The sequence below is a fragment of the Dysidea avara genome, chromosome 11 (assembly GCF_963678975.1).
Source record: "Dysidea avara chromosome 11, odDysAvar1.4, whole genome shotgun sequence".
In the NCBI taxonomy this organism is placed as follows: Eukaryota; Metazoa; Porifera; class Demospongiae; order Dictyoceratida; family Dysideidae; genus Dysidea; species Dysidea avara.
Window position 1 is genome coordinate 851,881 of NC_089282.1, and position 24,996 is coordinate 876,876.

General features: G+C 38.7%; 2 protein-coding genes across 9 annotated transcripts in view; both read right to left on the reverse strand.

Moving 5' to 3' along the window:
• The window catches only part of LOC136237872 (adhesion G-protein coupled receptor V1-like), a 206,773-nt gene that overhangs the window by 112,627 nt on the left and 69,150 nt on the right, over positions 1-24,996 (reverse strand). The window lies entirely within an intron of this gene.
• The window catches only part of LOC136237873 (ADAMTS-like protein 1), a 90,543-nt gene that overhangs the window by 49,338 nt on the left and 16,209 nt on the right, over positions 1-24,996 (reverse strand). The window contains exons 2-5 of the mRNA XM_066028118.1: positions 24,267-24,342; positions 18,346-18,672; positions 17,960-18,295; positions 11,717-12,025 (exon numbers count right to left, since the gene is read on the reverse strand). Coding sequence (XP_065884190.1) covers positions 11,717-12,025; positions 17,960-18,295; positions 18,346-18,672; positions 24,267-24,342 — 1,048 coding nt within the window. The remainder of the gene's footprint in view (positions 1-11,716; positions 12,026-17,959; positions 18,296-18,345; positions 18,673-24,266; positions 24,343-24,996) is intronic.

Sequence of the window (24,996 nt, forward strand, 5' to 3'; positions counted from 1 at the left end):
ACAAAGGAAGTGATTTTGTGTACAGCTTTTTGTCTGATTAAAAATATTTGTATATTTAACAATGAATGATAATCGCATACTGTAGGTCATAAGGTGACTTCTTATACATAACTGAACTGTAGCTGAAACCCTCATTGTTTGTAGTTGAACTCTTTTCAGAGAGACTTGTTTCTAGCTGAACTCTCTACATGGTGATTTGTTTCCAACACATATTTTTACAGGGTGATTTATTTGTAGCTGATCCCTACAGGGTAACTTGTATCTAGCTGATATATCTACAGGGTGACTTGTTTGTAGCTGATCTCTCTACAGGGTGATTTGTTTGTAGCTGAATTCTCTACAGGATTATTTGCTCGCAGCTGAACTCTCTACATGATGGTTTCTTTGTAGCTGAACCTTCTACAAGGTGACTTCTTCTAGTTGAACTCTCTACAGGGTGATCTTTTCGTAGCTGAACTCTGTGATTTGTGTGCAGCTGAACTCTCTACATGATGGTTTCTTTGTAGCTGAACTCTCCACAAGGTAACTTCTTTTAGCTGGTCTCTCTACAGGGTGTCTAGCCGAACTCTACATGGTGATCTGTTTGTAGCTGAACCCTCTGCAGGCTGATTTGTTTGCAGCTGAACTCTCTACATGATGGTTTCTTTGTAGTTGAACTCTTTACAAGGTAACTTCTTCTAGCTGATCTCTCTACAGGGTGGATTGTTTCTAGCTGAATTCTTCATAGGATTATCTGTTTGTAATTGAACTCTCTACAGGATGGTTTCTTTGTAGCTGGTCTCTCTACAGGGTGACTTGTTTCTATCTGATCTCTACAGGGTGACTTATTTCTGGCCAAACTCTCTACAGGTGATTTGAACTCTTTACATGGTGGTTTCTTTGTAGATGAACTCTCTACAAGGTGACTTCTTCTAGCTGATCTCTCTATGGTGTGATCTGTTAAGTTTGTAGCTGAGCTCTCTCTTGTTTTTACCTTATCTCTCTATAGAGCTATAACTTTTTGTATAGCTGAACTCTTTACAGGGTGGTTTTTAGATTGGTTGCTGAACTCTCTACAAGGTGAATTGTTTGTACTACAGAGTGACTTGCTTGTAGCTGAACTCTCTACAGAGTGACTTACTTGTAGCTGAACATTGTATAAAGTAACTTGTTTGTAGCTGATCTCTATATGGTAGCTAACTTGTTTATATAGATGAACTCTCTACTGGGTATATAGTTTTTTTTTTTTTGTAGCTGAACTCTCTACATAGTGACTTGTTTGTAGCTGAATTTTCTACAGAGTGACTTGTCGTAGCTAAACTCTCTACAGGGTGACTTGTTTGTAGCTGAATTCTCTACAGAGTAACTTGTTGTAGCTGAACTCTCTACAGGGTGACTTGTTTATAGCTGAATGCTCTTCAGTATGACTTATAATGATCTCTACAGCGATATATTTGTAGCTGAACTCTCTACAGGGTGACTTGCTTGTAGCTAAATTGTCTATACGATTAACTGTTTGTAGCTGAACTCCCTATAGAATAACTTGCAATGCAATATAATTCTACAATGGAGTAAGTTATAAACGTAGTTGAATGCTCTATTAGGGTGACTGTTCTATTAGAGTATCTTGATCTTACATTTGCTACATGTAGTTGGCTTTTGAATCATAACTCAGTGGTTTGTAATCTGACTCTTCTATGCTACTGCAAGGACTTTCTATGATAATTATTCCAGCTACACACCGATTTTTAGCTCACTGCTCTAAGCAGTTTGCCTGGTAGGCATAAAAACTAATAGTTTTTTATACATAAAAATCGATCTCATAATTGTGACACAGGTTGGGTTTTGTCATATCTCGATGCCCTTTATCTCGATTCTTTTCAAACCACAAAAAGGTACTCCTATGATGGTTACTCCATCTACATAGCAATTTTCAGCTCATTCCTTCAAGGGGTATATTCTGTGGGCGTGACAGACGTTCGACCTTTTTTTACGCAAATAATCGGTCATAACTCTGTAAATGTTCGATGGATTCCTACCGAAGTTGGTACTGAGATCCACCTTAATGAGCCCTTTAAGTGCACCAAATTTCAGCCCAATCGGAGCATGCATTTGTGTTTTATGGTGGATTTTGCCAAAGTGTGCGAAAAGAAGAAAAAAACAAAAAAAAGCCCTAACTTTGGCCGCTCATATCTCGGAAATAGCTGGAGCGATTTTCTTCAAATTTGGAATGTAGACTCGCCTATCTGGCTGGCACGTCTGTAGCAAATTTGGTTCTAATTGGATAAGGGATCACAGAGCTATATAGGTGTGAAAATTACGTTTTCTTTCGTCCAGTTAATATACTCACGGTGTGGTGCGCCGGCTTCTTGGGCCGCACGACACACTATCATGTGTCTTGATACAACTTGTGACCATTTCTAGACACTTTAGCTTGTGTTAAAATAAGCTATAATTGCGATGTCAAATCATTACTAGTATAAGATCAGATCCATCAAGTTGATGTTTTGTCACTTCAGGCCCATTACAATTAATACCACCCTTTTCTAGTTAAATAGGACATCAATCAAACATGTATAAAATTTAGTTAATACAGCATGCTACCAAACCACTCCAAATTTCCATGGTCTCAAATATTCATGATTTTCTTGAATTTGCGTACAATTACGAAAATAAACTTTAAATTTTAGCAATACACGTTTTAGCTTTATAAAGTCTCAGCCTCATCTTCCACCTTTGGTTACCATTCATGCAGCGAATGACTCAGTGCAAAAGATTATTGGGGATAATTCTCATCTATCAGCTGAAGTAGGATATACAACATAAGGGATTCATGGTCATTATACCAACAAAGAGGAAGCTACCATTGGTAATTATACCATCCAACATTGCACAGCAGCATGCGCAGCTATCAAGAATTTTGTGTCGAAGCATCCAGCACTGAAGTGGAATGACTGGAAACAGGTTATTATCAGAACAACTGAATTACACAGACAGGAGACCAAAGAGATAATTTCCATTGATGAAGTAGAAAAATAAATGAGGGGGATGCCAGCAATGTTAAGTGATGAGCTTAGCAAGGATTTATGCTTATCCAATGCAAATGAGAAGCTGGAGGGGTCAACAGCAGTACGATTGTGATAGCTGCAGTAGTACAGGATTGAGAACCAATCTCCTTAGAATGCAATGGTGACGACATTGTGCAGAAGAAAAGTTGGACACTTGGAGAAAATGAACTTTGTAAAGCATAAGGCAACAACAAAGTCTAAGTCGATTGTTAAGAATTTTGAAGATGTAAAATACCAGTTTCCTGCTTGACATCAAGACAGTTTGTAGACACAGCAGAGATACCATATGGTCTCATAATAAACTAGGACTAGAGATTAAATTATATTCTACAATCAGAGTGGATGATGGAGGAATTGCTGGCATTACTGACAGGAGACAGATTACTGCAGTTTTCACTGAGAGTTTAACATGCAATTTTCTTCCACTCCAACAAAGAAACAGCAACAAAATGCCTTCCTTTTGACTCATTTCTACCAAAATTGAATACTATAACAACACAACCACTGGTACAATGAGGATACTATGGTGGAATGTATCATCAATATCGTTTACAAGTAAAAGTAAGTAAATTTGAAACTCCCATCAGCCTATCCTATCATAGATGAATTCAGTGGTCAAGTTATTGATAGGGTACTGTTCATTGTTAAAAGCCAATAACATTGTTAACGTGATTGCTCCACCCAACTGTACAGACATGTTGCAGCCTCTAGATATCAGCGCTAATAAAGCAACCAAGGATTTTCTTCGTGCAAAGTTTAACGCATGGTATGTTGCTTTGACTTCTTCCCCTTCTCTTGAGACTACCTTGTATAGTAGCTTTTTTTTTATCCCTAGTTTTTGCTCACATAGTTGCAACATTTTTTGGAGTTGGAGACAAGGGGCAATCACTACCCAATATACATGGTATCTTCATTCCTTAAATCTTCGGAATAGCAACCCTACATGAGATTGCCCCCCCATGTGCAAAAACACCGAGCTTGTAGAGTTTATTGTTATCGGTAGATGTCTCTCCAACAGTTCCAACTTCACCAAGAAAAGTGTCCATACTACTTGATATACATGACAACATCAAATTTTGAGCTATACTCCTATACTACAATTGCAAGGCTGTGGTATCATCCATCCTTGTATATACAGCCATAACTCTATCACTCCATTAACAATATCTTATAGCATAACATAAACATCTAGCTAACGTGAATGTGAAATCACTGCTTGTGGCTCATGACCTACATATGATATTGTAGCCATTTCTTTGCCTTACTCATAGCTGACAACTCCCTTGTGGATCTTACCAGCAAGATTTTTTTAATAGAGACCTTTAGTGAACGAATGCTTTATTGAAATTAGCTCCATTCACAAAACTTTTATCAAGAAATTTTTTTGTGCTATTATTGTACCAACCACAAAAATTGAAGACTATGATGATTTGGAGCTATACATTGTTGATCAGCTACATAATTAGATTTTGGTTTGTAAATACTGTAATTTTAATGTATTTCATAATTTATTAATTTTAATGTATTTCATAATTTAGATTACAATTCATCGCTTTGCACTGCTAAGAAGCATGTCTCGAACAAACTATAAGTTACGCATAGAAGTATCTTCTTAAATGTTTTATAGTCTGTTTATATATGTAAATTCTCTAAAGAAACCCTTAATGTGGCAGTATACTGGAAGCCAATGAAATTCTGAAAGTACACATACTCTCCTAAATTTAGTTCTAACACACAGACCTTACAGGTTACACACACAAGTCAAATTGCAATTGAAGAAGTAATGTACCCTCTACTACTGGCTACAAGTTCAGAGAAGCAGAATCTTTACTTACCAACTTACACCACGGCCAAAATGCGCCTTCGAAATAACCACTTGGCGTCAAATTTCAACGAAGGGAGCAGCTACAGATCTGTGATCACCACACTGTACGTTAGTATAGGCTACTAGCTAGTGCTCAGTAACAGAGAAGACTAGGTAGTTTTCAACACACAATAGTTATTAACCATTATAATTTTTGTGGCATCGCAAAGTTGTGAAAACATCGTGAATATTACACACTACAGCTATAGAAGCCATTTCTTTACACTGCTGGTCACTACGCCTACGTATATTACACAACCTCACACAAATACAGAGGTCTAACTCATTAGTATACTAGAGAAAACTGATGCAGAAAAACTGTCCTCGCTATTTGAGATACCATACTAAAACCACAAATTACTCTTGCTGCCAAAATTTTGCACAAAGGATACAAATCCCCTTAAAACTAAGTTCCTTTACTACTCTACATACTTTTGTGAATAGCTTCTTTACTACTACATATTAAACAACAATGAATTTCTTCTTACAACAAAGCCACGTACTTTAATACTCAGCTTACCCATATTATTAATACATAAAGTGTAATCATGTGATCTAATAAAACAAATTCTTGTGGTAATATTATGGCTTCACTTCATAAGGCTTCTCATTAGATGGGTTTCCGGTATACCGCCACCTTAAGGCATGTTCTTGCTTTTGTACGCATATTTAAGGGACATACTTGAAGGGATATGCTATTCTTGGTAGCCTACAAAGCTTGTTATACTGTTTTTCGTTGTTAAACATTAATGGGAAGGTCATTCACAAAGCCTGTATGGAGTCCCTACACCTATATTATCATTATTACTTTAATGGCATAGCACATTGATATAGGCGAAAACTGTATCTTGATGAATGCCCCATTGCAACGTAAATGTAATGGCACAAGTTCCAACTCCGTGGCCTGTTGTACTTATGATTTATGATTGATTATAATTCAGAAGGCTCAGTCTCACATATCAACGGTGTTTGGCCAGTTCTCTCAGTTGAACAGCTTTTCGCAGTAAAAATATCCTCCGGATAAAAATAAAAATCCACAATCGAACCACCCACTTCGGCCTTTTTCTTAGCTGAAACACGTGTTCGCAGTTAATTTCGAACGGTCATGTCTGAACTAGAGTCTCTAGTCAAAAACCTTTCAGACAAGTTCGACGGCTTACAGAATGACTTGAATAAGCTGAAGCATCGCTCGGAGAAGCGGAAGAAGCATGGCAAGCGGCACTCTCGCCGGCACCACAGGTGTCACTCACCCTCGTGGTCACGATCTCGGAGTAGCTCGGACCACAGAGGCGGGTCACACTCTCGGAGAGAGAACCCCAGCTCCTTACCTGAGCGATCTCGGAGTAGATCGGCGTCGCCACCTCGGGGAGAAACATGTGGCCGCCATGACAGAAACTCGAAGAGTCCCACTCGTGTGAGGACCCGATCCTGGGAGGACATTCCTGATACACCTCAATACAGTGAGGTAGTTGAGTGGGAGTACAACTCCGACATTGAGCCCGTGGGACCGGGTAAGCACCAAGCTCCCCCCACCAACGTAGTCGCAGTGTCTGAGGAGACGGGGTCTATTATCTCACAAGCCTGTACCAGTAGACTGGAGTATGCAGACCGCCTGAAAGTAAGGAATGTGTACTCTCTTCCTAAAGTGACAGCATCCCGGACACCTCAGCTGGATAGCTACCTCAAGACTGGGATACCACCAGCAACCAAGGCTGTGGACAAGGAGTTGGCTACAATTCAATCCCATGTGCTTGACGCCCTTGCCCCACTTAGTGCCATCCTGGAAACAAAGCAGGACGTCCCGAAGGAAACTGTTAGTGCTGCCACAGCTGCAGTTAAGCTACTGGGAAATGCCAGTGCCCGAATCAGTCACCTCCGACGCACAAAGGTCATCTCACAGATGAATAAGGCACTGCTCCCACTGGTCGAGGAGGACTCAAACTTCGGAGAAGCGTCACCCTCTTTATTTGGGCCGGAGTTTGCCCAAAAGTCGAAGCAGCATGTGGATCAAGTGAAGGCAATGAGGTCCACCCTTGGCACGTCCAAGCCGTTTTTTTGACCAGGCCCCCCCAACAGCCGGGGGGGTTACTCTCGCAAGCCGACACGAGGAGGGGGAGGAGCCCAGAGAGGACGGCCAAGCCAAGGAAAATTATTCCAGAAGAACACTTGGAACAAGTGACTCATGCACACACCTTTACAAAAAGTGTGATAATGAATTGGAAAAGTACCCTATTGAATCAGATTGCATGTCTCGGAGTAGAACATTGCCATCAACCAGACCTGCCGCAGGCAGGCAGGTTGGCCCATTATTTGGCAAACTGGTCTGCCATAACACAGGACCAGTGGGTACTAAGTACGGTACGGGGATACCGGATAGACTTTGTGGCAATGCCACGCCAAGAGTCACGGCCAACTCCTCCACACTATACCTCGGAGCAGGTCACACTAATACAGGAGGAAATATTCAAACTCCTACAGAAACAGGCGATACAACCTGTGGAGTGCCCCTCGGAGAGGGACTTCTACTCAAACATATTTCTGGTACCCAAAAAGGATGGGGGGCAAAGACCCGTCATCAACCTCAAAGCGCTAAACAGCTTTGTTCACCCAGAGCACTTCAAGATGGAGGGCATTCACACCCTGAAGGACCTTCTGGAGCAGGGAGACTGGCTGGCAAAGATCGACCTGAAGGACGCATACTTTGCAATTCCGATACACCAATCACATCAGAGATACCTGCAGTTTCAATTCCAAGGGAAAACCTTCCGCTTCACCTGCCTTCCCTTTGGACTCTGCTCCGCCCCATGGGTGTTCACAAAGACTTTGAAACCAGCCCTGGCTGTGTTACGCCAGAGAGGGATTCGGATGATTGTCTACATAGACGACATACTCCTTATAGCAGAGTCCAAGGAGCAAGCTCTGTACCAGTCTCAAGCTGTAGTATACCTACTAGAGTGTCTGGGATTCATCATCAACACAGAGAAATCTGTGCTCACCCCAGATCAGACCATAGAGTTCTTGGGTCTCACAGTCAACTCCATCAATATGGAGCTACGACTTCCTCCTGCCAAGATAAAACAGATTCGAGCAGAGTCTCGACAGATAATGAGGATGGCGGGGCCAACCTCAGCCCGAATACTAGCACGCCTATTGGGCAAAATGAATTCAACGACATGCATAATTCCCCCTGCACCCCTCTTCTACAGAAACCTGCAGATGGCTCTCTCCAATGCCCTGGAGACCAACTCCCAGGATTACGAGGGAACACTGATCCTCTCGCCAGCCAGCTTGGAAGAGCTGAAATGGTGGGACACGGAGATGTCCAAATGGAATGGGAAGACTCTCCTCAAGAGGGAGATAGACATGATTATCGACTCAGATGCATCACTGCAGGGATGGGGAGCTCGCTGTGGAATACAAACCACAAGGGGAGCATGGTCACAGAAGGAGGTAACCTTCCACATCAACTGTTTGGAGTTGCTGGCAGCAATACTAGCAGTACAGTCATTTGCAAAAAACAAGTCCAAACTAAACATCCTGCTGAGGATCGACAATACCACAGCAGTTGCTTACATCAACCATCTGGGGGGGACAGTCTCAAGAGACCTGGTCAATCTGACAAAGGATCTGTGGATGTGGTGTCTGGAAAGGAATATACACATCACAGCTCAACACCTCCCCGGAATCCAGAACACTATCGCAGATGCAGAATCACGAGCCCAGACGGACAGGACAGACTGGAAGCTGTCTCCCTCCATATTCCACAAAATACAGGAAAACTTTGGTCCACTGGAAGTGGATCTCTTTGCGACTCGTCTGTCTGCCCAGTGCCCACGCTACTTCAGTTGGCAGCCAGATCCATCTGCAGAAGCAACAGACGCATTTCTCCAAGTGTGGACCCACATCAAGGGGTATGCCAACCCACCATGGAATCTGATAGGCCGGACACTTTCTCAGGTCCAGACTCAACAAGCCAACATAGTGCTGGTAGCACCAGTGTGAAGATCCCAACCATGGTATCCCACACTCCTATACATGTTGGTGGATTATCCCAAACTAATAACAACAGAAACCGAGATAATGGTCAACAGGGACAACTCACTGATGCTCCCACAACTAGCCGTATGGCATATCTCAGGGAGAGATACAGAGGTCAGCAGCTTTCGGAGGAAGCTACAGAACTTATGCTTAATTCCTGGAGGACTAAAACAAACAAGTCCTATGACTCATTATTCACTAAGTGGCACTGCTGGTGTTCTGAACGGGGTTCAGATCCCTTTCGTAGCCCTATAGCCCAGGTGGCAAACTTCCTGGCATACCTCTACAAGGAGGGATACCAATACAGCTCTGTAAATGCCTATCGGTCGGCAATTTCCTCAGTTCATGAGAAGATCGATGGCTACACAGTTGGCCAACACCCCCTGGTCTGCAGGCTTGTAAAGGGAGTCTTTCATGCCAGACCTCCACTGCCACGTTATTCAAAGACCTGGGATGTTCAGAAAGTGCTAAACTACATTGACACACTAGGGGACAATCAGACGTTGTCCTTGAAACACCTATCATGGAAAGTGACAATGCTGCTTGCATTGTCTCGCCCATCAAGATCAGCTGATCTGTCAAAACTGGATATATCCAAACGGGTGTACAAGCCAGACGGAGTCTGTTTTTATCCAAGCACCTTGGCCAAACAGTCAAGGTCCACATCACAGATTACAAATTTCTTTTTTCCCTCTCTTCCAGGAGGGAGTAGATTGTGTCCAGTGTCAACCTTGAAGGAATATGAGAGTAGAACACAACCCCTTCGGGAAAGGGAAACCAAACTGTTGGTAGCAATCATCAAGCCACATAAGGCGGTGTCTTCAAGTACTGTGGCTAGATGGCTCAAGTCCTTACTGGAAGTTTCAGGCATTGATACTTCAATATTTGGTGCTCACTCTGTCAGAGGAGCCTCCTCGTCTGCAGCGGCATCAGCAGGGATTTCCACCTCAGATATCCTCAAAGCTGCAGGTTGGAGTTCTGAGTCAACTTTTCAACGATTTTACTATAGACCGACTGACAACCCATCATTCGGCAGAGCGGTGCTCAGCCAACACAGTCAACCAGCTACAAACAACACCGTTGATATGTGAGACTGAGCCTTCTGAATTATAATTCATAAATGGCTCAGACCACGGAGTGGTTGCCAGCTATTTGGAATTATATGAAGAAGGTGAAGTTGAGCATATCAACGGTCTCACCCACCCATCCCGTAGGGAATGGTTGCAGCTATTCAAAAGGCCGAAGTGGGTGGTTTGATTGTGGATTTTTATTTTTATCCGGAGGATATTTTTACTGCGAAAATCTGTTCAACTGAGAGAACTGGCCAAACACCGTTGATATGCTCAACTTCACCTTCTTCATATAATTCCAAATAGCTGGCAACCACTCCGTGGTCTGAGCCATTTATGAATTAAATGAGCACCTGTATTTTATTTTCTGTATAGGTATTGAACAAATGAATTTTTTTGCTTGCTATAGTTTCCCAGATAAGACCGAAACTTTATTGTTTTAAACCAGGCATGCACCCACAGCTGACCAAAGGCTGGCTGTGGGTGCACGCCTAGTTTTCTGAAATAGGTTTGGCCAAAACCGTGTGTCTGCGTGTCTGCACACCCACATGAGCAAACAGGCTTTGAACTACAGAAAATAAACCTTTGTTTAATGCATAAAGGACGTACTGTATTAAAGCTTAACTTTCTGTTTTTGTTGTGCTTACCTTGTGGCTGGTAAATAATTTTGTAGGGGTTAGCCTATATGTGCTGTAACCAGCGTATCATGACTGAAAAACAATGTAACAAGCTTTGTAAGCTACCAGGAAGGGCGTATCTTCTCGAGTTGAAAATGGATATATCCCCTTAGTATGCAAATGAATAGTGCTGTACACCAGTGTCCAATTAACCAGTTATTAACCAGTGTTGTCTAGGTCAGCCAATAACCTGTGAAGAAACCTTTAAACCAGTTATTGCCCACCCACTTGGTAAACCATAAATTACCCCTGCTGAAAAGTGTTAACATCATAACATAACCTCAAAGAATGTGTAAATATGTGATTGTAATAACTGTTATTGTTAGACAAGATGTTGATGGTCACTTTGGTACAACCCTAAACCTTCCAGCAGGCTTGTTGACTCACATTATGACTGCCAATATACAAACAAACCAATTAACAGGTTATTGCCCATTATTGGTAGGCAATTAACTAGTGACAAAAATTTGGTAGGTGTACAGCACTAATTAGGAGCAGCCATGAGGCTTTGTGTAGAGAATTTGCATATAATAACACGATTCTGTGTAATTAGTGGTTCAAAATGGTTTGTTCCAGTTTCACTTCGTTAGCGATGCATAGAAACGTAATTAGGTTTTTTAAGGCTGTACCATTTTTTCACAGCTTGGCTGTTTTTGAGTGGATAGTATTTACTGGTTAGAAGTAGCACAGCATCAACTTATTTTCCCTCTAGACAACAAATAAGCTGTAAATGAAATTTGAGAACAATGCAATTTTCATTCAATGGGTTATATTTTCATTAAATTTGAGCTCTAGGTCTCCATGACTACTTCAAAAAGCATCACAATTTTTAAAACAATTGATTTCCTTACTTGCTGGTCTAAAAACACAACAAAACACATTAGTATTGATCTGTAAAGATGGCTCTTTGGCATCAAATCAGACACAAACCTCATGGGAGCTCAGCCTACTACACAACATCATATTTGTAAGTTACATAACTGAAACAAGTTAGCAAAGAATACAGCAAATTCCACTTACGTTGAACCTCTATCATAGTGGTTTCCTCATCAAATCCAAGACTATTATTTGCTTGGCACATATACATGTCTCCATCACTTGGATTTGATGCGGTGATTGTTGTCATATTTTCAAGTGATGGGTCCTCTACTCCATTTCTAAACCAAGTAATAATTATTGGACGTGTTCCACTGGCAATATTACAATCAATGGTAACATCATTTCCACCAACAACATATGCAGTTGTCCCTATTTGAACCGTTTTGTCTCCAGGAGTAATAGGATCTGGTCGTGGTACAAATGGTCCCTCATCGATATCCGGTGGATCACCTAAAAGTTAGTTGTGCATTAAAAAGAATATGTAAAAAAACAGCTGTAGTTAGGTCAAATGTAATGCTGTGCAACCACTGAATGCTGTTAATGTACAAGGAAAAGTAAATTTAGGGATCAAAGAATACAAAAAAAGTTGTGAAACAAAGTAACAGCAAACAAGTAGCATAAGAAGAGAAGTTGCCTATACCTGCAGAACATTTAATCCCTATACTTCAGCCTATAAACCATAATGAAATTAGGGATTAAAAAATCCAGTAGTATATTTGTAGATATAGGCAACCCCTTTTATTGTTTCATTCCACTTTTAAAATTCTTTGATTGCTAATCCAATTTTTTCCCTTCTACTTATTTATTCACCTTTTTAATAACATAGTTTAACTAATTAACCCACGCATACCGCATCAAAAGAATGCCATAAAATTAAAGAATGCCCGCCCCAGCAATTCATTATTGAAAAGTGCAGTAGCCATTATGCTTTGTCATCAGCTATGTTCCACCTGTTACATAAGCAATACGAATAAAGAAAAGTATGAGAAGTGTCTATGCAATCACTATGAAAATACGGGTGATAAGCTTAACAGCTATCACCACAGCCACAGGTAAGCCGTATCACATTACAGTGAAATGACACCTTGTATTGTCAGTGAAAAGAACTGGAACACAGAAGAGGACATAGGTAAGTCCATGATACATGTATTCTACATGCTGTGGTTGGCAAAAGACATGTCTTGGGTTGAAGTGACATCAAACAGTAGTCTGTAGCGTTATGTTATGCTTGGCCGAAGGCATCAGTTAGTCAGTCAGTGGAAAATTCAGGAATTAAAATTCCACAGAAGCTTGTTGAAAGGGTTTGGAGTTGCTCTGAAGGCATTTTTGGGTTTGCTTATGCTCAAGTTGTTTTGAAGGAAACTGAGATTGTTTTTGGGTGATTTCGAAGGACAAGAAAGCCCAAAACTCCATGATCCTTAATGTAGTACTGTATGATGTACTAAAGAAATGATATTAGACGGTTGAGACAGTTCATACTGTCAGCTACCGCTGAATGAAAGTGCCTGTAAAGTTACTTGCCCATTAATAGCATGTAGTGTAGCTTATATATCTTGTTCTCACACAATTTTCATAATGATCAAAGGTACTTTGTGTAAACATGAAGACACGTAGACCAAAAACTAATACATGCATTTACACTAGATCTTTGATCGCATTCAAATAGCCCATTCTCAATAAGCAACAGGTAGTTATAAAATGTGGTATGGAATGGAACGCAAAATGTGTGGCTGTGAAGGCATTTCACAAAAGTTAAAATACAGATATCCTGAGCATTACGTATACATCCTTGTGGCACTTATGAGCTCCTGGTATGAGTGATGCTATTTATGAAAGTACTTGTGTTTGTATGTAAACGTGATGTTACTACATAAGTTGTTCATGACTCTTCATCACTTCCTTCAGTAATGTCTGTATGACAGGATGTAAGGATGAAAATGCAGCAAAAAAAAACAAAAACAAAAAAACTTATACTTAACAAAAATCCCCTTGGATCCTAAAATATTTCTCCAAAACACACGTGTTGCTGTATTGTTAGTTTCGACCCTGCATCACCTGAATTGCTTACCTTTGTTATGAGGACCCATTATAAAATCAATTTCCATGCCTTGGCAGGCTTCTTCAAAGCAAATCAGGAAATCTCAACATCCCAAGCAGCCGTGGACCTTTCCCGCTTAATGATCTTCACCACTTCTCTTTGTGTGTTCAGCCTATCAACAAAACCAACTGCCATTTTACTAGGCATGACGTGGCAAATCCGTTCAACTTTATTGCAAGTCCATACTAAATTAAAGTAAGCAGAAGTTATGGCCATTGACGTTCTGAAAAAAGAATTATGAGTTTTTGTCTTCTTGAGATTGATGGTCTTTTATTGCCTTCTCTTTCAATCCAACACTAAAACTTATATATGCTTCAAAAGCCTACTCATCAAGGATTCTGTTAAAAGTTACCCCATCTCATACACTGTAATATGCTGAAGTTACAGGGATTTGTTTGTTTCCATAACGCAAAGCCATTACAGTGGCATTTGGAGTTGAAGGGTCAGACTTTTATGGGTTACCCGATTAGAAGTCAAAACTGTATCCACAAAACTTGAAAGAATGTTGGTTGACAGGTGAGCAAAATAAATTCATTAATTTTTACATTGACAATTTGAACAACAAGCTGCAACAAAGTCATAAGTTCAACGTTGATAATTCGTGTAAAAACAAAGCAAAACAGTGCATGTTTGTCAAAATGTAAAACAGTTCATGGCTATCCACTGTAAACAAGTAAAAGGAAAAAGTCAAAGTTCTATTAGGGATCATAGAAAAAAGTAGGGAACAAGGGAGGTCGCCTACACCTGCAGATGAACTAGTGGACATTTAATTCTTAATTTAGTCGCTTGTAGACTGAAGTAGGGATTAAATGTCCACTAGTACATCTGCAGGTGTAGGCAATTGCAACCTCCCTTGTTTCACTACTTTTTATGGCACTGAGCTTAAAAGTCTTAACTACTTGTTTAATAACTTTTTTGTAACATAATTATGACTAGTGCATCTTTGAATACACTCACTATTAGAGTATATATAGTAGAGCAGCTAAGTAACAAATTTTGATGAGATTATTCATTTTGTGATAAAAACACCAAATTTTCTGTGGAAGTTGAGTAAGGTATGGTAAGGTATATATGTGACTGAATTTGACAAAACAAGGCTTCGACGCACAAAGCTTCATTAGGAGATATGGCGATTTTAAGGAATCATTGTGTAATAACTTCCCAGTGCCTACAGCTGTACAAACAAAATTTGCACCAATTATTCATCTATTTACTAGCTATCACTGAGTGGGTGTATACATTTCTGATACCCAAAATTTGCCCTGTTTTGGGCAGCTTTTTTCGAGCGGGTAATAATATCACAGGTGGTAGTAATAGGGTGGGAGGATGGTGGGTGGTGGGTGGGCTTAATATAGGGGTATAAAATGAAGTAAGAAGACGATTGGAATCCAGAGGCCAAGTTGGGATCTCCATGGCCCTCAAATCACTCCAAATTGACTGAGAACACTATTGGCGAGCTCTCTGTGAAGTCCCAGCTCACTCCACACTATTATCACAAAGCCATGGCCATTTAATGGCGCCAATCTCCCACTCGTGGCTTTGACAGGGTCGGAAGAAAGCTGCTACAGAAACCAGACTTGCCAGTGCTAAAGGAAGTACAGTGTGGAATATGATAGTGTGTTAGACCAGCAATCCATTTCTGGTAAAAACGTAAGTTTGATTTTGTGTGTGTGGAAGCCTGGTTATGTGAAATCCGGTCACATATTATCTATGAAACAATATATTGTACATTTATGGCTTCATATACCATGACCCCTCCATGTGCTTCTTAACATGGCAAGCTAATGACCTGGATGGGCACCTCGCTTTGGATATGACCATCCCTTGTTTATCACATGCAAAGTATCAGTATATTTACTATAGAGCCAGTTCAGAGCACTTTTATGGCTTTCATTAATACATTTTCTACTGATTTTACTTTTCAGGTTTTTTGAGCATGATATGATTGGTAATTTTAATGGCACTGTATCTAATATGAAATAGTATGAATTAAGCAAATGCTGTACCAAGTTTGGTGCTTTTATCAAAAAGTGAATAATTTTTTCACTTAGTCGCTCTACTAATAGATCTCTTTATGAAATGGTAGGTGAAAAGTATAGTGTTTCTGAGATAAACCTAGCTGTAATGGATGGTAGTTAAGTGCAATTGCTTGCAAACTGCTGAAATTTAGTGGCATTTACGGCTGTTTTCTATGGTAAATCATCAACACAGCAAAAAACACAGCTACTGATATAGCTGGACTGCTACATACTGAACTAAGTTTAAAAGGGTGTTTTGAGTGTAAATGACTCATCAACTTTAGTATCTACTGAAGATGGAGTCACATATGTTCTTCAAAAGAGTAGCTTCTGTCATTTTAGATGGGTATAGAGGTTTGCCGATTATTGGATTGGCTAAAATATTGCGGGATTTTACTCCTATCAGTATTGGTACAGAAAGACCGATACACTACCAATGTTTATCATATAGTATAGTAGCAATAGTTAGTTCATAAACGGATTATACATTTGTTTATCTGTGAGGCTGTTTACTACCAGTGGCTCACTCAACAGCAAGTATTATGCTATAAGAAGCCATACAAATACATGCAGATTTATTGTTGAAAAGTTAATCATAGTCTTTACAAATGAACCAGTTATAGTACCTTTAATACTAGTTAAAACACCGCCGCGTGCACAAAATGGAAATAAAAGCATGAGGGCATGGGCGAGAGACTAATATAGGAAGCCGAGTGCTATGTTAGGCTCGAGACCATGCCCGAGTGCTTTTATTTTCATATTGTACAAGCATAGCAGTGCTTTAACTGGTTTAGAGGCTGTCTTGTCGTCTTGCTTGGAGTGTTCGTTTCATGAATTTGAACCATGTCAGTTTTCAGCCATCAGACAATCAGTAAGTGTCTGTGTAGTACAGTTGTGGTAGTACTACAAGCAAATAGTATCTTTTTGGCTACTTTTGGCAATTAGAAATATTACACATGTGATCTTGTTTTTTGTATTTATTTTCCAATCAATGCATAACTGTTCTTTATTTTCCATAACTGTACTTTATTGTGACGCAAATGGAAAATATAGCACACTTGAATGTGTTACGGAAAATAAAACACTCTTTTCGCTTTGATCTCGCCAATGCAAAGTACTTTAAGAATAAATAAAATAAAAGAGTTCCAGGATAACCAAGGAAACTTGCTGTAGCAGCCTTCACAAGCCTTTAAAATGCAAAGCAATCAGTTTTTTAAAAACTTCATAGGAGGATACATTAAAATGTTTGTGGCTGCCTAATCATCTGGATTATGTAATAGAAGCTAAACCACTACTACCACAGGCATAGTATACAGCAGTGAACAGATACACATGCTACCAAAAGGTAGGTGAATACACTTTGATTTGCTTAAAATTATGTGTAGTGCAAACTATCAGTTATTGGCTTCTTTTGGTGATATCAATATCAGATATTGGTAAATGCCAAAACCCCATACCAGTACATCACTAGGAATGGTGCTTTATCATGAGTACTTACAAAGGGGTGGCAAAATGGGCATAAGATAGGTTCATAATGGAAGAAGCAGGTTCCAGGCCAAGTATACATGCCACTCCAAAATACACATAATTGCATAACGCTGTCAAGGAGACTACAACAATGGAGTCTCTGGTCACTATAGTGCAACTCCAAAGCCACTATAGTGCTTTTGTGGGCTCTAGTATTCCCACAGAATGCCAATTCCAGAACGCAGAATTGACAAGCTTGAGACATACAGTAAAAATTGTTAGCCAGTAGTGTAACCATCTCATGCTGGTGATATTTTTAGAATTGGTAATGTGCCAAGACAGTTGATTTTTCAATATGAGGGCAGATATATGTTTCTACTCCTACTTGAAGGCTTTTCTGATGTTGTATACTACGATAGTTCATGTATCAAACACAGCTGAGTGCAGGAGTTTATACAACCAATAAAGGTTTCTACATAATTATTTTGCAATTTCACAATGATTAACATAATTAGTGTAGTAAAAATTTTCAAGGTCTAACAGCAATTTTTGTGTGAACATACAACAAATATACAATGCAGTTTCTTGATCTTTATTTACCAAAGGTGAAAAAAAAAAATCAAGATACTGTAATAAAACAATCAGGCAATACTCTAATATAACAGTCACTTAGCTGCAGTGGAAATCATTTTCAAAATATCTGTGTACCCTGCAGGTAGTCAGTAGTTTGCAGTACACATAATAGCATACATTGTTGCTGTGTTTATCACACTTACAATCATTTCCCACATAAACACTGACCTGGACAAGTTACCCTGCTCACTGCAACGTCTCTACCACAGGCACTTTCCAGTACGAATGTATATGTTCCACAAATATCTTCATTTGGAACAGGATTAGGACCAACTCGATACGATTCAGTAGGAGATTCGGGAACTTCCACACCATCTTTGAATACCCTAACACCATCAATTTGTGATGTATTACACAATATGCTAGTTCCATTAAATAGCGGACATGATATCGTGAAGATGATAAATCCAAATGAATCAAGCACAACATCTTGTCCACACATTATTTGACGTGCTGGACCAGCTGTTGGCACTGTTCCACTACCACTTTCCAAATTAGGTGGAACTACCAAAACAAATATATAAAACTGAAGCACATTTTTAAATTGTACTTACCACATATATCTGTACAGCGTGTTACATTAAAACAATTACTGCCCACAACACAGACTTCACAAGCGTAAAATCCTTCTGTTCCAACTTGAGCTGGGGAACCTCTAAATGTATCAGTAATTATCATAGACCTGTTATCTGCAGCTATTACAACATTAGTTTCAGAGTTATTAGTTATTGGCCTGTTATTCTTATACCAAGTTACATTGGCAATCCCCCCTCCATCCATAACTGCCTGATCAATCACTTGTCCACAATCTATTTCAGCTCTTATATTCTCCGGTATTGGAATTGGATCATCAATGAAGGTAACAAATGACATGTTGACAACTGTTGATAAAACCAAAGTGTTTAGTTTGTATGCAAGCTGTGATTATACTATCCACGCAAAAACAAACAAATTGTGAAAAAAATGGTAAAATAAAAAGCCTGGGTGAAAAAGTTGTGAAATCAAAGGTGGCGGCCAAGAAATAGCTGCAATGAAGTTAATGCTAATAAATTTTAACAATGCAGACTATGGTTGCACCAGTTTTTTCACAGCTTGGCTATTTTTGTATGGATTTCACTTTTTTTTGTACTTAATAAGGCCCCAAACCAGCCTATGGCTGATTTTGGTGAAGTAAATCATGCAATACCAATTATGCTGACATAATTTCGAGCATAATAGGCTAGCAAAAGCATCAAGCATTATGCCAGCATAATAGGACAATTTTCAAGAATTTTAAATAAAACACGCAATGCGCGTGCCAAAAATACTGCACAACATGAACACACTGCACATTATTACTGCATTTCATATCAAAAACCTTGCAGTGTTATTATTTTACTATTTCTTGACTGATTATTCACACTTTATGGAAATAAGATTGAGATACTCTAATAGAGCAGTCACTTACTCTAATACAGCAGTCAGGAAATGCAGATATACTCTAATAAAACAGTCAGCTCTTGAGCATAATCTTGATTTTGAGAGCACAATTTTGAGCATAATAGGCTGGATTTTTGAGCACTGCTCAAAAGCATAATAGGCAATTTTCAAAGGATAATTGGCTCAAGCTAAAATATGATACATTTATAAGTCTGTCTTCAATAATCATCATTGCATCTGTATAGAAAAGAAGAAATGTGAGTAAAAACAAATCCCAATATTTAGTAATACTCTAATACAGTGCACATTTTTTGAAGAATTCCAATAGAACATACATAGAACATTCCAGTAGAACAAACATTTTTTAATATTTATAAAGCAGAAATTAAGGGAGGTGATCAGCCAAGATAGCAGTGGTTCATTGGTCAAGGATGCAGATGTTAGGTATGGAGGTCTCTGGTTCAATCTCTGGTAAGCTTTTTCCAACTTTTGTGCACTTACTTACCCTGCGATGACTGCTCTATTAGAGTATCTTGGTCCCACAATTTTACACTTGTTTGGATTTCAGATTCACAGCCAACTTGGTACATGAATTCACCTTTATACGTTTTTCAATTGTGCCAAAGATCAAGGCAATCGAATTACACATTTATGTTTTATAACAATTTCTGCAAAGTGTGTGAAAAAAATCGAAGTCCCTGTATGGAATAATAAGAAAATAAAATAACAAAGAAAATAAATTGAAAAATTTAAATGCCCATATTTTGCAAATGGCCGTTGCAAAATTAATCAAATTTGCTGTGTGGCCTACTCTACCTGGCAGACAGCTACAATGCAAAAATGATGTGCTTTGGAGAAGGGGCCATAGAGCTTCCTATTAATATTAATATACTCACGGCGTAGCATGCTGGCTTTCTTGGCCACACGACACACTACCATGTACCTTGATTAGTAGGTAAATTTAATTGTCAAGTTGTAGTATAAGCTAACAGGTACATTAGTGCAAATAATGTCAATGTTCTAGGTACACATATGCAGCTCTCGTGTTCTGTTTTTAGCTCTTGTACTGAACCTTATATTGCACATAATTAATAATTAAATAAGACAGTAGTTGGTCAACCCCACTTAGCTCTACACTTGCCCAATATATATCATATAGTACAATAGTACTGTATATTAGGGATCATGGAGGTTTACACCTTCCCACAAAAACATTGACCAGAAACACGAGACGCTTGATTGTGGGACTATATAGTGAGCAAATAAGCACGGGACCTCCAAATGCAGCTGATAACAATGTTTTAAGTGTAGCTTAGTACTCACTACAATAATTGTGAATAAATTGTCCATAATGTTACTTTCACCCAACGGCTCAATTTATACATAAAGTCAGGTGCTTAGCACTTATCAAAACAGTAATATAGAACCAGTTCTAGCAGGTTGTTCAAGCCATTCAAGTGCCAACCCACACAACCACATGTTATTACATTATAATTGGCAATACGAAGCATCAGTGTTAGGCAGCTGTGATCTGTACCAAAGAAAACAACAAGAACAACCTGATTTATTTGAAAACTAACAAGAAAACAATCGTCTGGGAGTCTAAGAGCAATACTAAAAGTAAGCAATAGTTGTGAAGACATGTGTGAACATAAATGAATGCATAAGCTGGTAGCTTATATTTGTAACCGTAAGCCTGTTTTGTATGCAGTGACGATGCTCCTGCTAAATTCCACAGACTGTGCATAACTATTTATCTATTAAAGAGCAATCAACTCCACACGTAACAGAAAGGTGTCCCAGTGTGAAAGGCAACATTACTTTGTTCAGAACAGCGTCTCCCTGTATTGAAAGTAGAAAGAAGAGCATTGTGTGGCTTCTAAAGATGTCAGCACTCTTAACTTTCCTTATATAGTCAAGAACTCTCTGCTACTGTGTGATCAGCTATAGTTATCACCCTGTGACAACAACATATCACCCAATGTATTGTTCACCAGTAAAGCAAATAACCAAATGTGACAGGATCTGCAAAAACCCGACATAATGGTGCAAGCCTAAATTTTCAGTATAAGCCATTGATTGTAATGGATAAAATATTTGTGTAATCAAAACAAAAAAAATCATAAAAATTTTAAACACTTTGTTCAGGGTCCAATGATAAAAACCTGTTATTCACCAACTCAAGAGAAGCTCAAAAATCTTTGTTTAGTTGCAGTAGACTAAAGGATACGTAAGTTATGGGCGTGTGTTTACGTCACATCGAAATAATTGTAAGCGCATGTAATTTATTTTCATACTTGCTGTACAAATCAATCTTTCTGTTGTTGCTACTTTGTAGGTCTGTAACTCCAAACGTCGTTGGCATACAAGGCTAAAACTTGGCCAGAGCATACAATTGGCTAAGTAGATGATAAATATTCAATACTAAAGAATTTTGAAAAATGCACCATTATGTCAGGTTTTCGCAGATCCGGTCACAAATGTGGATTATTGGTCAATCTTTCTTTGTTGATTTTGTCTTCGTATGCAATGAAGAACAGTGATGCAAGTAAAACTGTACCAGAAATAGCTTCTTGTGCAAGTTTCAACTCTGTAGATCATTGCATTCATATTATTGGGCAAAACCCTCAGGGAAATTAAATAAACATATAACCAGATCCGTAGTGCCATTTGATAACACGTGGATTGGCTTTGTTGCTTTGTCCTGTTTTCTATAGCAGGGCCCCAATTATCACCTCAATTAGCACACAAACCAGGTATGAAAATGCAATTTGTACCTAATGAAAAACATACAGTAGCTCTGGCTTTAATTTTCACAAAACAAGCAGCAGTATAACTTAGTCTTTGTGTGACAACATGTGGACCTTAGTCCGGTTAGATATTAGCCTTTTATAGTGCACTCTATTTTTACCAATAAAGGGTTACCGACCAAATGATCCGTGAAGGCTAGTTAATTTAATAGCTAATTAGAAGCTTCTAGTCTAAATCCGACAGACCTACAAGAAGCCTGGCCTGAAATGTTGTAGATCACTAGTAAAATCTGGACTAGTTAACTAAGATCTTATGGAAATCTTGAAATCTCACTTGAAATCTTTTTAAAGATTTTGAAATCTCGCCCCTGGTTTTGTTGATCCCTCATCTGAATTAGTGGAGTATAGCTAGATGTAATGCATTACTATGATTGAAAAGAATTGATTGCTATCACTTTCGCACATCGAGAGTTCACCAAGAAGTGAGGAAGGCCTAGAAGAACAGTAAATAAGTTTTAAATAAAGTGCTTGTGAAATAATCCACACATTTCAGTTGTTAAACTTATCAAGACAAACCTAATGACAACTTGTGTTTAACCTATGAATGAAGATGCAGCAGTTAAAGTGGTATGTAACAACAAATTTGCAGAGCTACACAAGGAAACTACAGTAACCCTTAGGACATCCTGAGGGTTAATTACAACCATTTTAGCATGTAATTTATGTTTCTTATATTCTCTGTACAAACCAATTTGTTGTTGTGTATTTACAAAAGTTATTGGCATATGAAGCTGAAATTTTACCAGTGCACTTGCTTGGCTAAGTAGATTATAAAATAACTAGTGAAGGTCTGACAGCAACACGTGTTGCATCCTTTGGATTACCTAACCTAACAAATTGGAACTTGAGACTTTACAATTACGTAACCTAGCTAACAATGGGCCAAAGTATTGAAACAATTCACATCAGCCTACATGTATATCTAAAACAATACTACCTTGTCATCACCTCAACACCTTCCTCAGTCAAGTATAAGCTGTATTGACAAAAACACTTGAAACAAAAAAAAACAATGTTGAAACAGGTAAGCAGGTGCCCAGTGAGAGAATAATGGTATGGCATATACGTGCATTAAAGAACACAAAAAAGGTGCAACCGAAAGCAGAATGTAACCAAAAAGGTTGTTGAAGCAAAAAATTGTAACCAGAAAGGTCATTGAAGCAACAAAAAAAAGTTGTGACAAAAAAGGTTGGAATTAAGCAAAAATAAAAGTTGTAACCAAAAAGGTCAGGTAAAAAAAACAACAATGCCATAACCGGGATTCGATTTGGGGACTCAACACTTGCAAGTTCAACACTCTACCACTTTGACCAAATGTGACCTGTAGTTTCCTTAACCCTACAAGTTGTTTATAAAGGCCAGCTTAAGTTGAATGGAAAGCTGCTTACTTGCGGTTTGCATGCGGTTTACAGAAAGAATTCTAGCAAGATTTAGTTTACACCCTTGCATTCAATGCACTGTAAACAACGAACAACGGAGGAAACTTCTTTTAAAACTAATACAATTCTTAGATGATGAGCGCTTTATTTATGCTAAACCTGCACTGCATGACTAGTGCAGTGGTTGGTGAGGTAATCGTTGGATGCCATGGAATGCATGACAGACAGACGGAGATCTTTTCAGCTTTATAGATATTAAACAGTATGGTAGTACTATATGTGACCGGATCTGCGTAAACCTGACAGAATATTTTTCAAATTCCTGTTTATTAAATATTGACATCTACTTAGCCAAATGAATGCTCTGGAAACGTTTCAGCCTCATATGCCAATAATTTCAGGAGTTACAGCCCTACAAAGTAGCAACAACAGAAAGATTGATTGTACAGCAAGTATAGGGGAAAATAAAATGGTTGTAACTTACAAGCAAAATGACACACTTAGTTAAAATTTGCACCATCTTGTTTGCCATGAGTAGGAGAATTAATTACTGGGCACATTTTTCCTTGTATCACCTCCTTCACTACATACAAAGGTGATTTAGGGAAGAAAGATTGATGGTGTATTATTGTTTTAATGTGACATAGACAAACGTCCATAATTTCTGTATCCTTGCGTCTACTGCTTTGAAACAAAGATGTTCAAACTCCTCTTTTATTGTTAGGCCTTCAAAACAAAGCGTTCAACAAATTAATTTAAATAATATGAAAGTTTTTTATCAATGCTTTGTACTGCAAATTTAGGTTTGCACAACTGCATTGGGTTTTTGCAGAACCGGTCACATGATAACATGTATACACTCCTTACTAGTTGGAAATGTCGGCGGATCAGGAAAATCAGGTATAACTGGCGCATGAGTCATTTGTCCCCATACCACCAGCACCTATATATATATATATAAGCAACATCACATTGCACCATAAACAATCATACAAAAGATTACAGTCGTTTTGAAACAAATTATAACTAGGGAGGCAAAAAATTGTAAATTTAAACAAGTAGAATAGGGATCAAAGTTGTGATTGTGAAGAAAAACAACTACGTAAACAAGAAGAAATAGGGATGGTGATTCACAATACTGCTTAATACATCAATACAAGCCAAGCAGCTTGATTTGTGTACATTGAATTTAAGGTTCCTATTTCGACTTTTTATTGAACAGTCGAAATAGGAATCTTAAATTCAATGTACACAAATCAAGCTGCTTGGTTTGTATTGATGTATTAAGCAGTATTGTGAATCACCATCCCTAATATTTCTTGTTACACAGTTTTTTTTTGGAATCACAACTTCGATCCCTATTCTATTTGTTTAAATGTACACAATTTTTTGCCCCCCTAGTTTCTGAAATTTTTTCATGTCCATGCACATGGATAACATAATTCTATCGCTAGTGTGCACTGCATGCAGTAATATAGTACTGAAGTAAGATATAGTACTGCAGTAATATAGCATATGAAGGATTACTTCATGATCTGTCTACTAGCTACAGGTAGAGTGTGTACTTATGATCAGTCTTTTGGAATAGCTATAAACT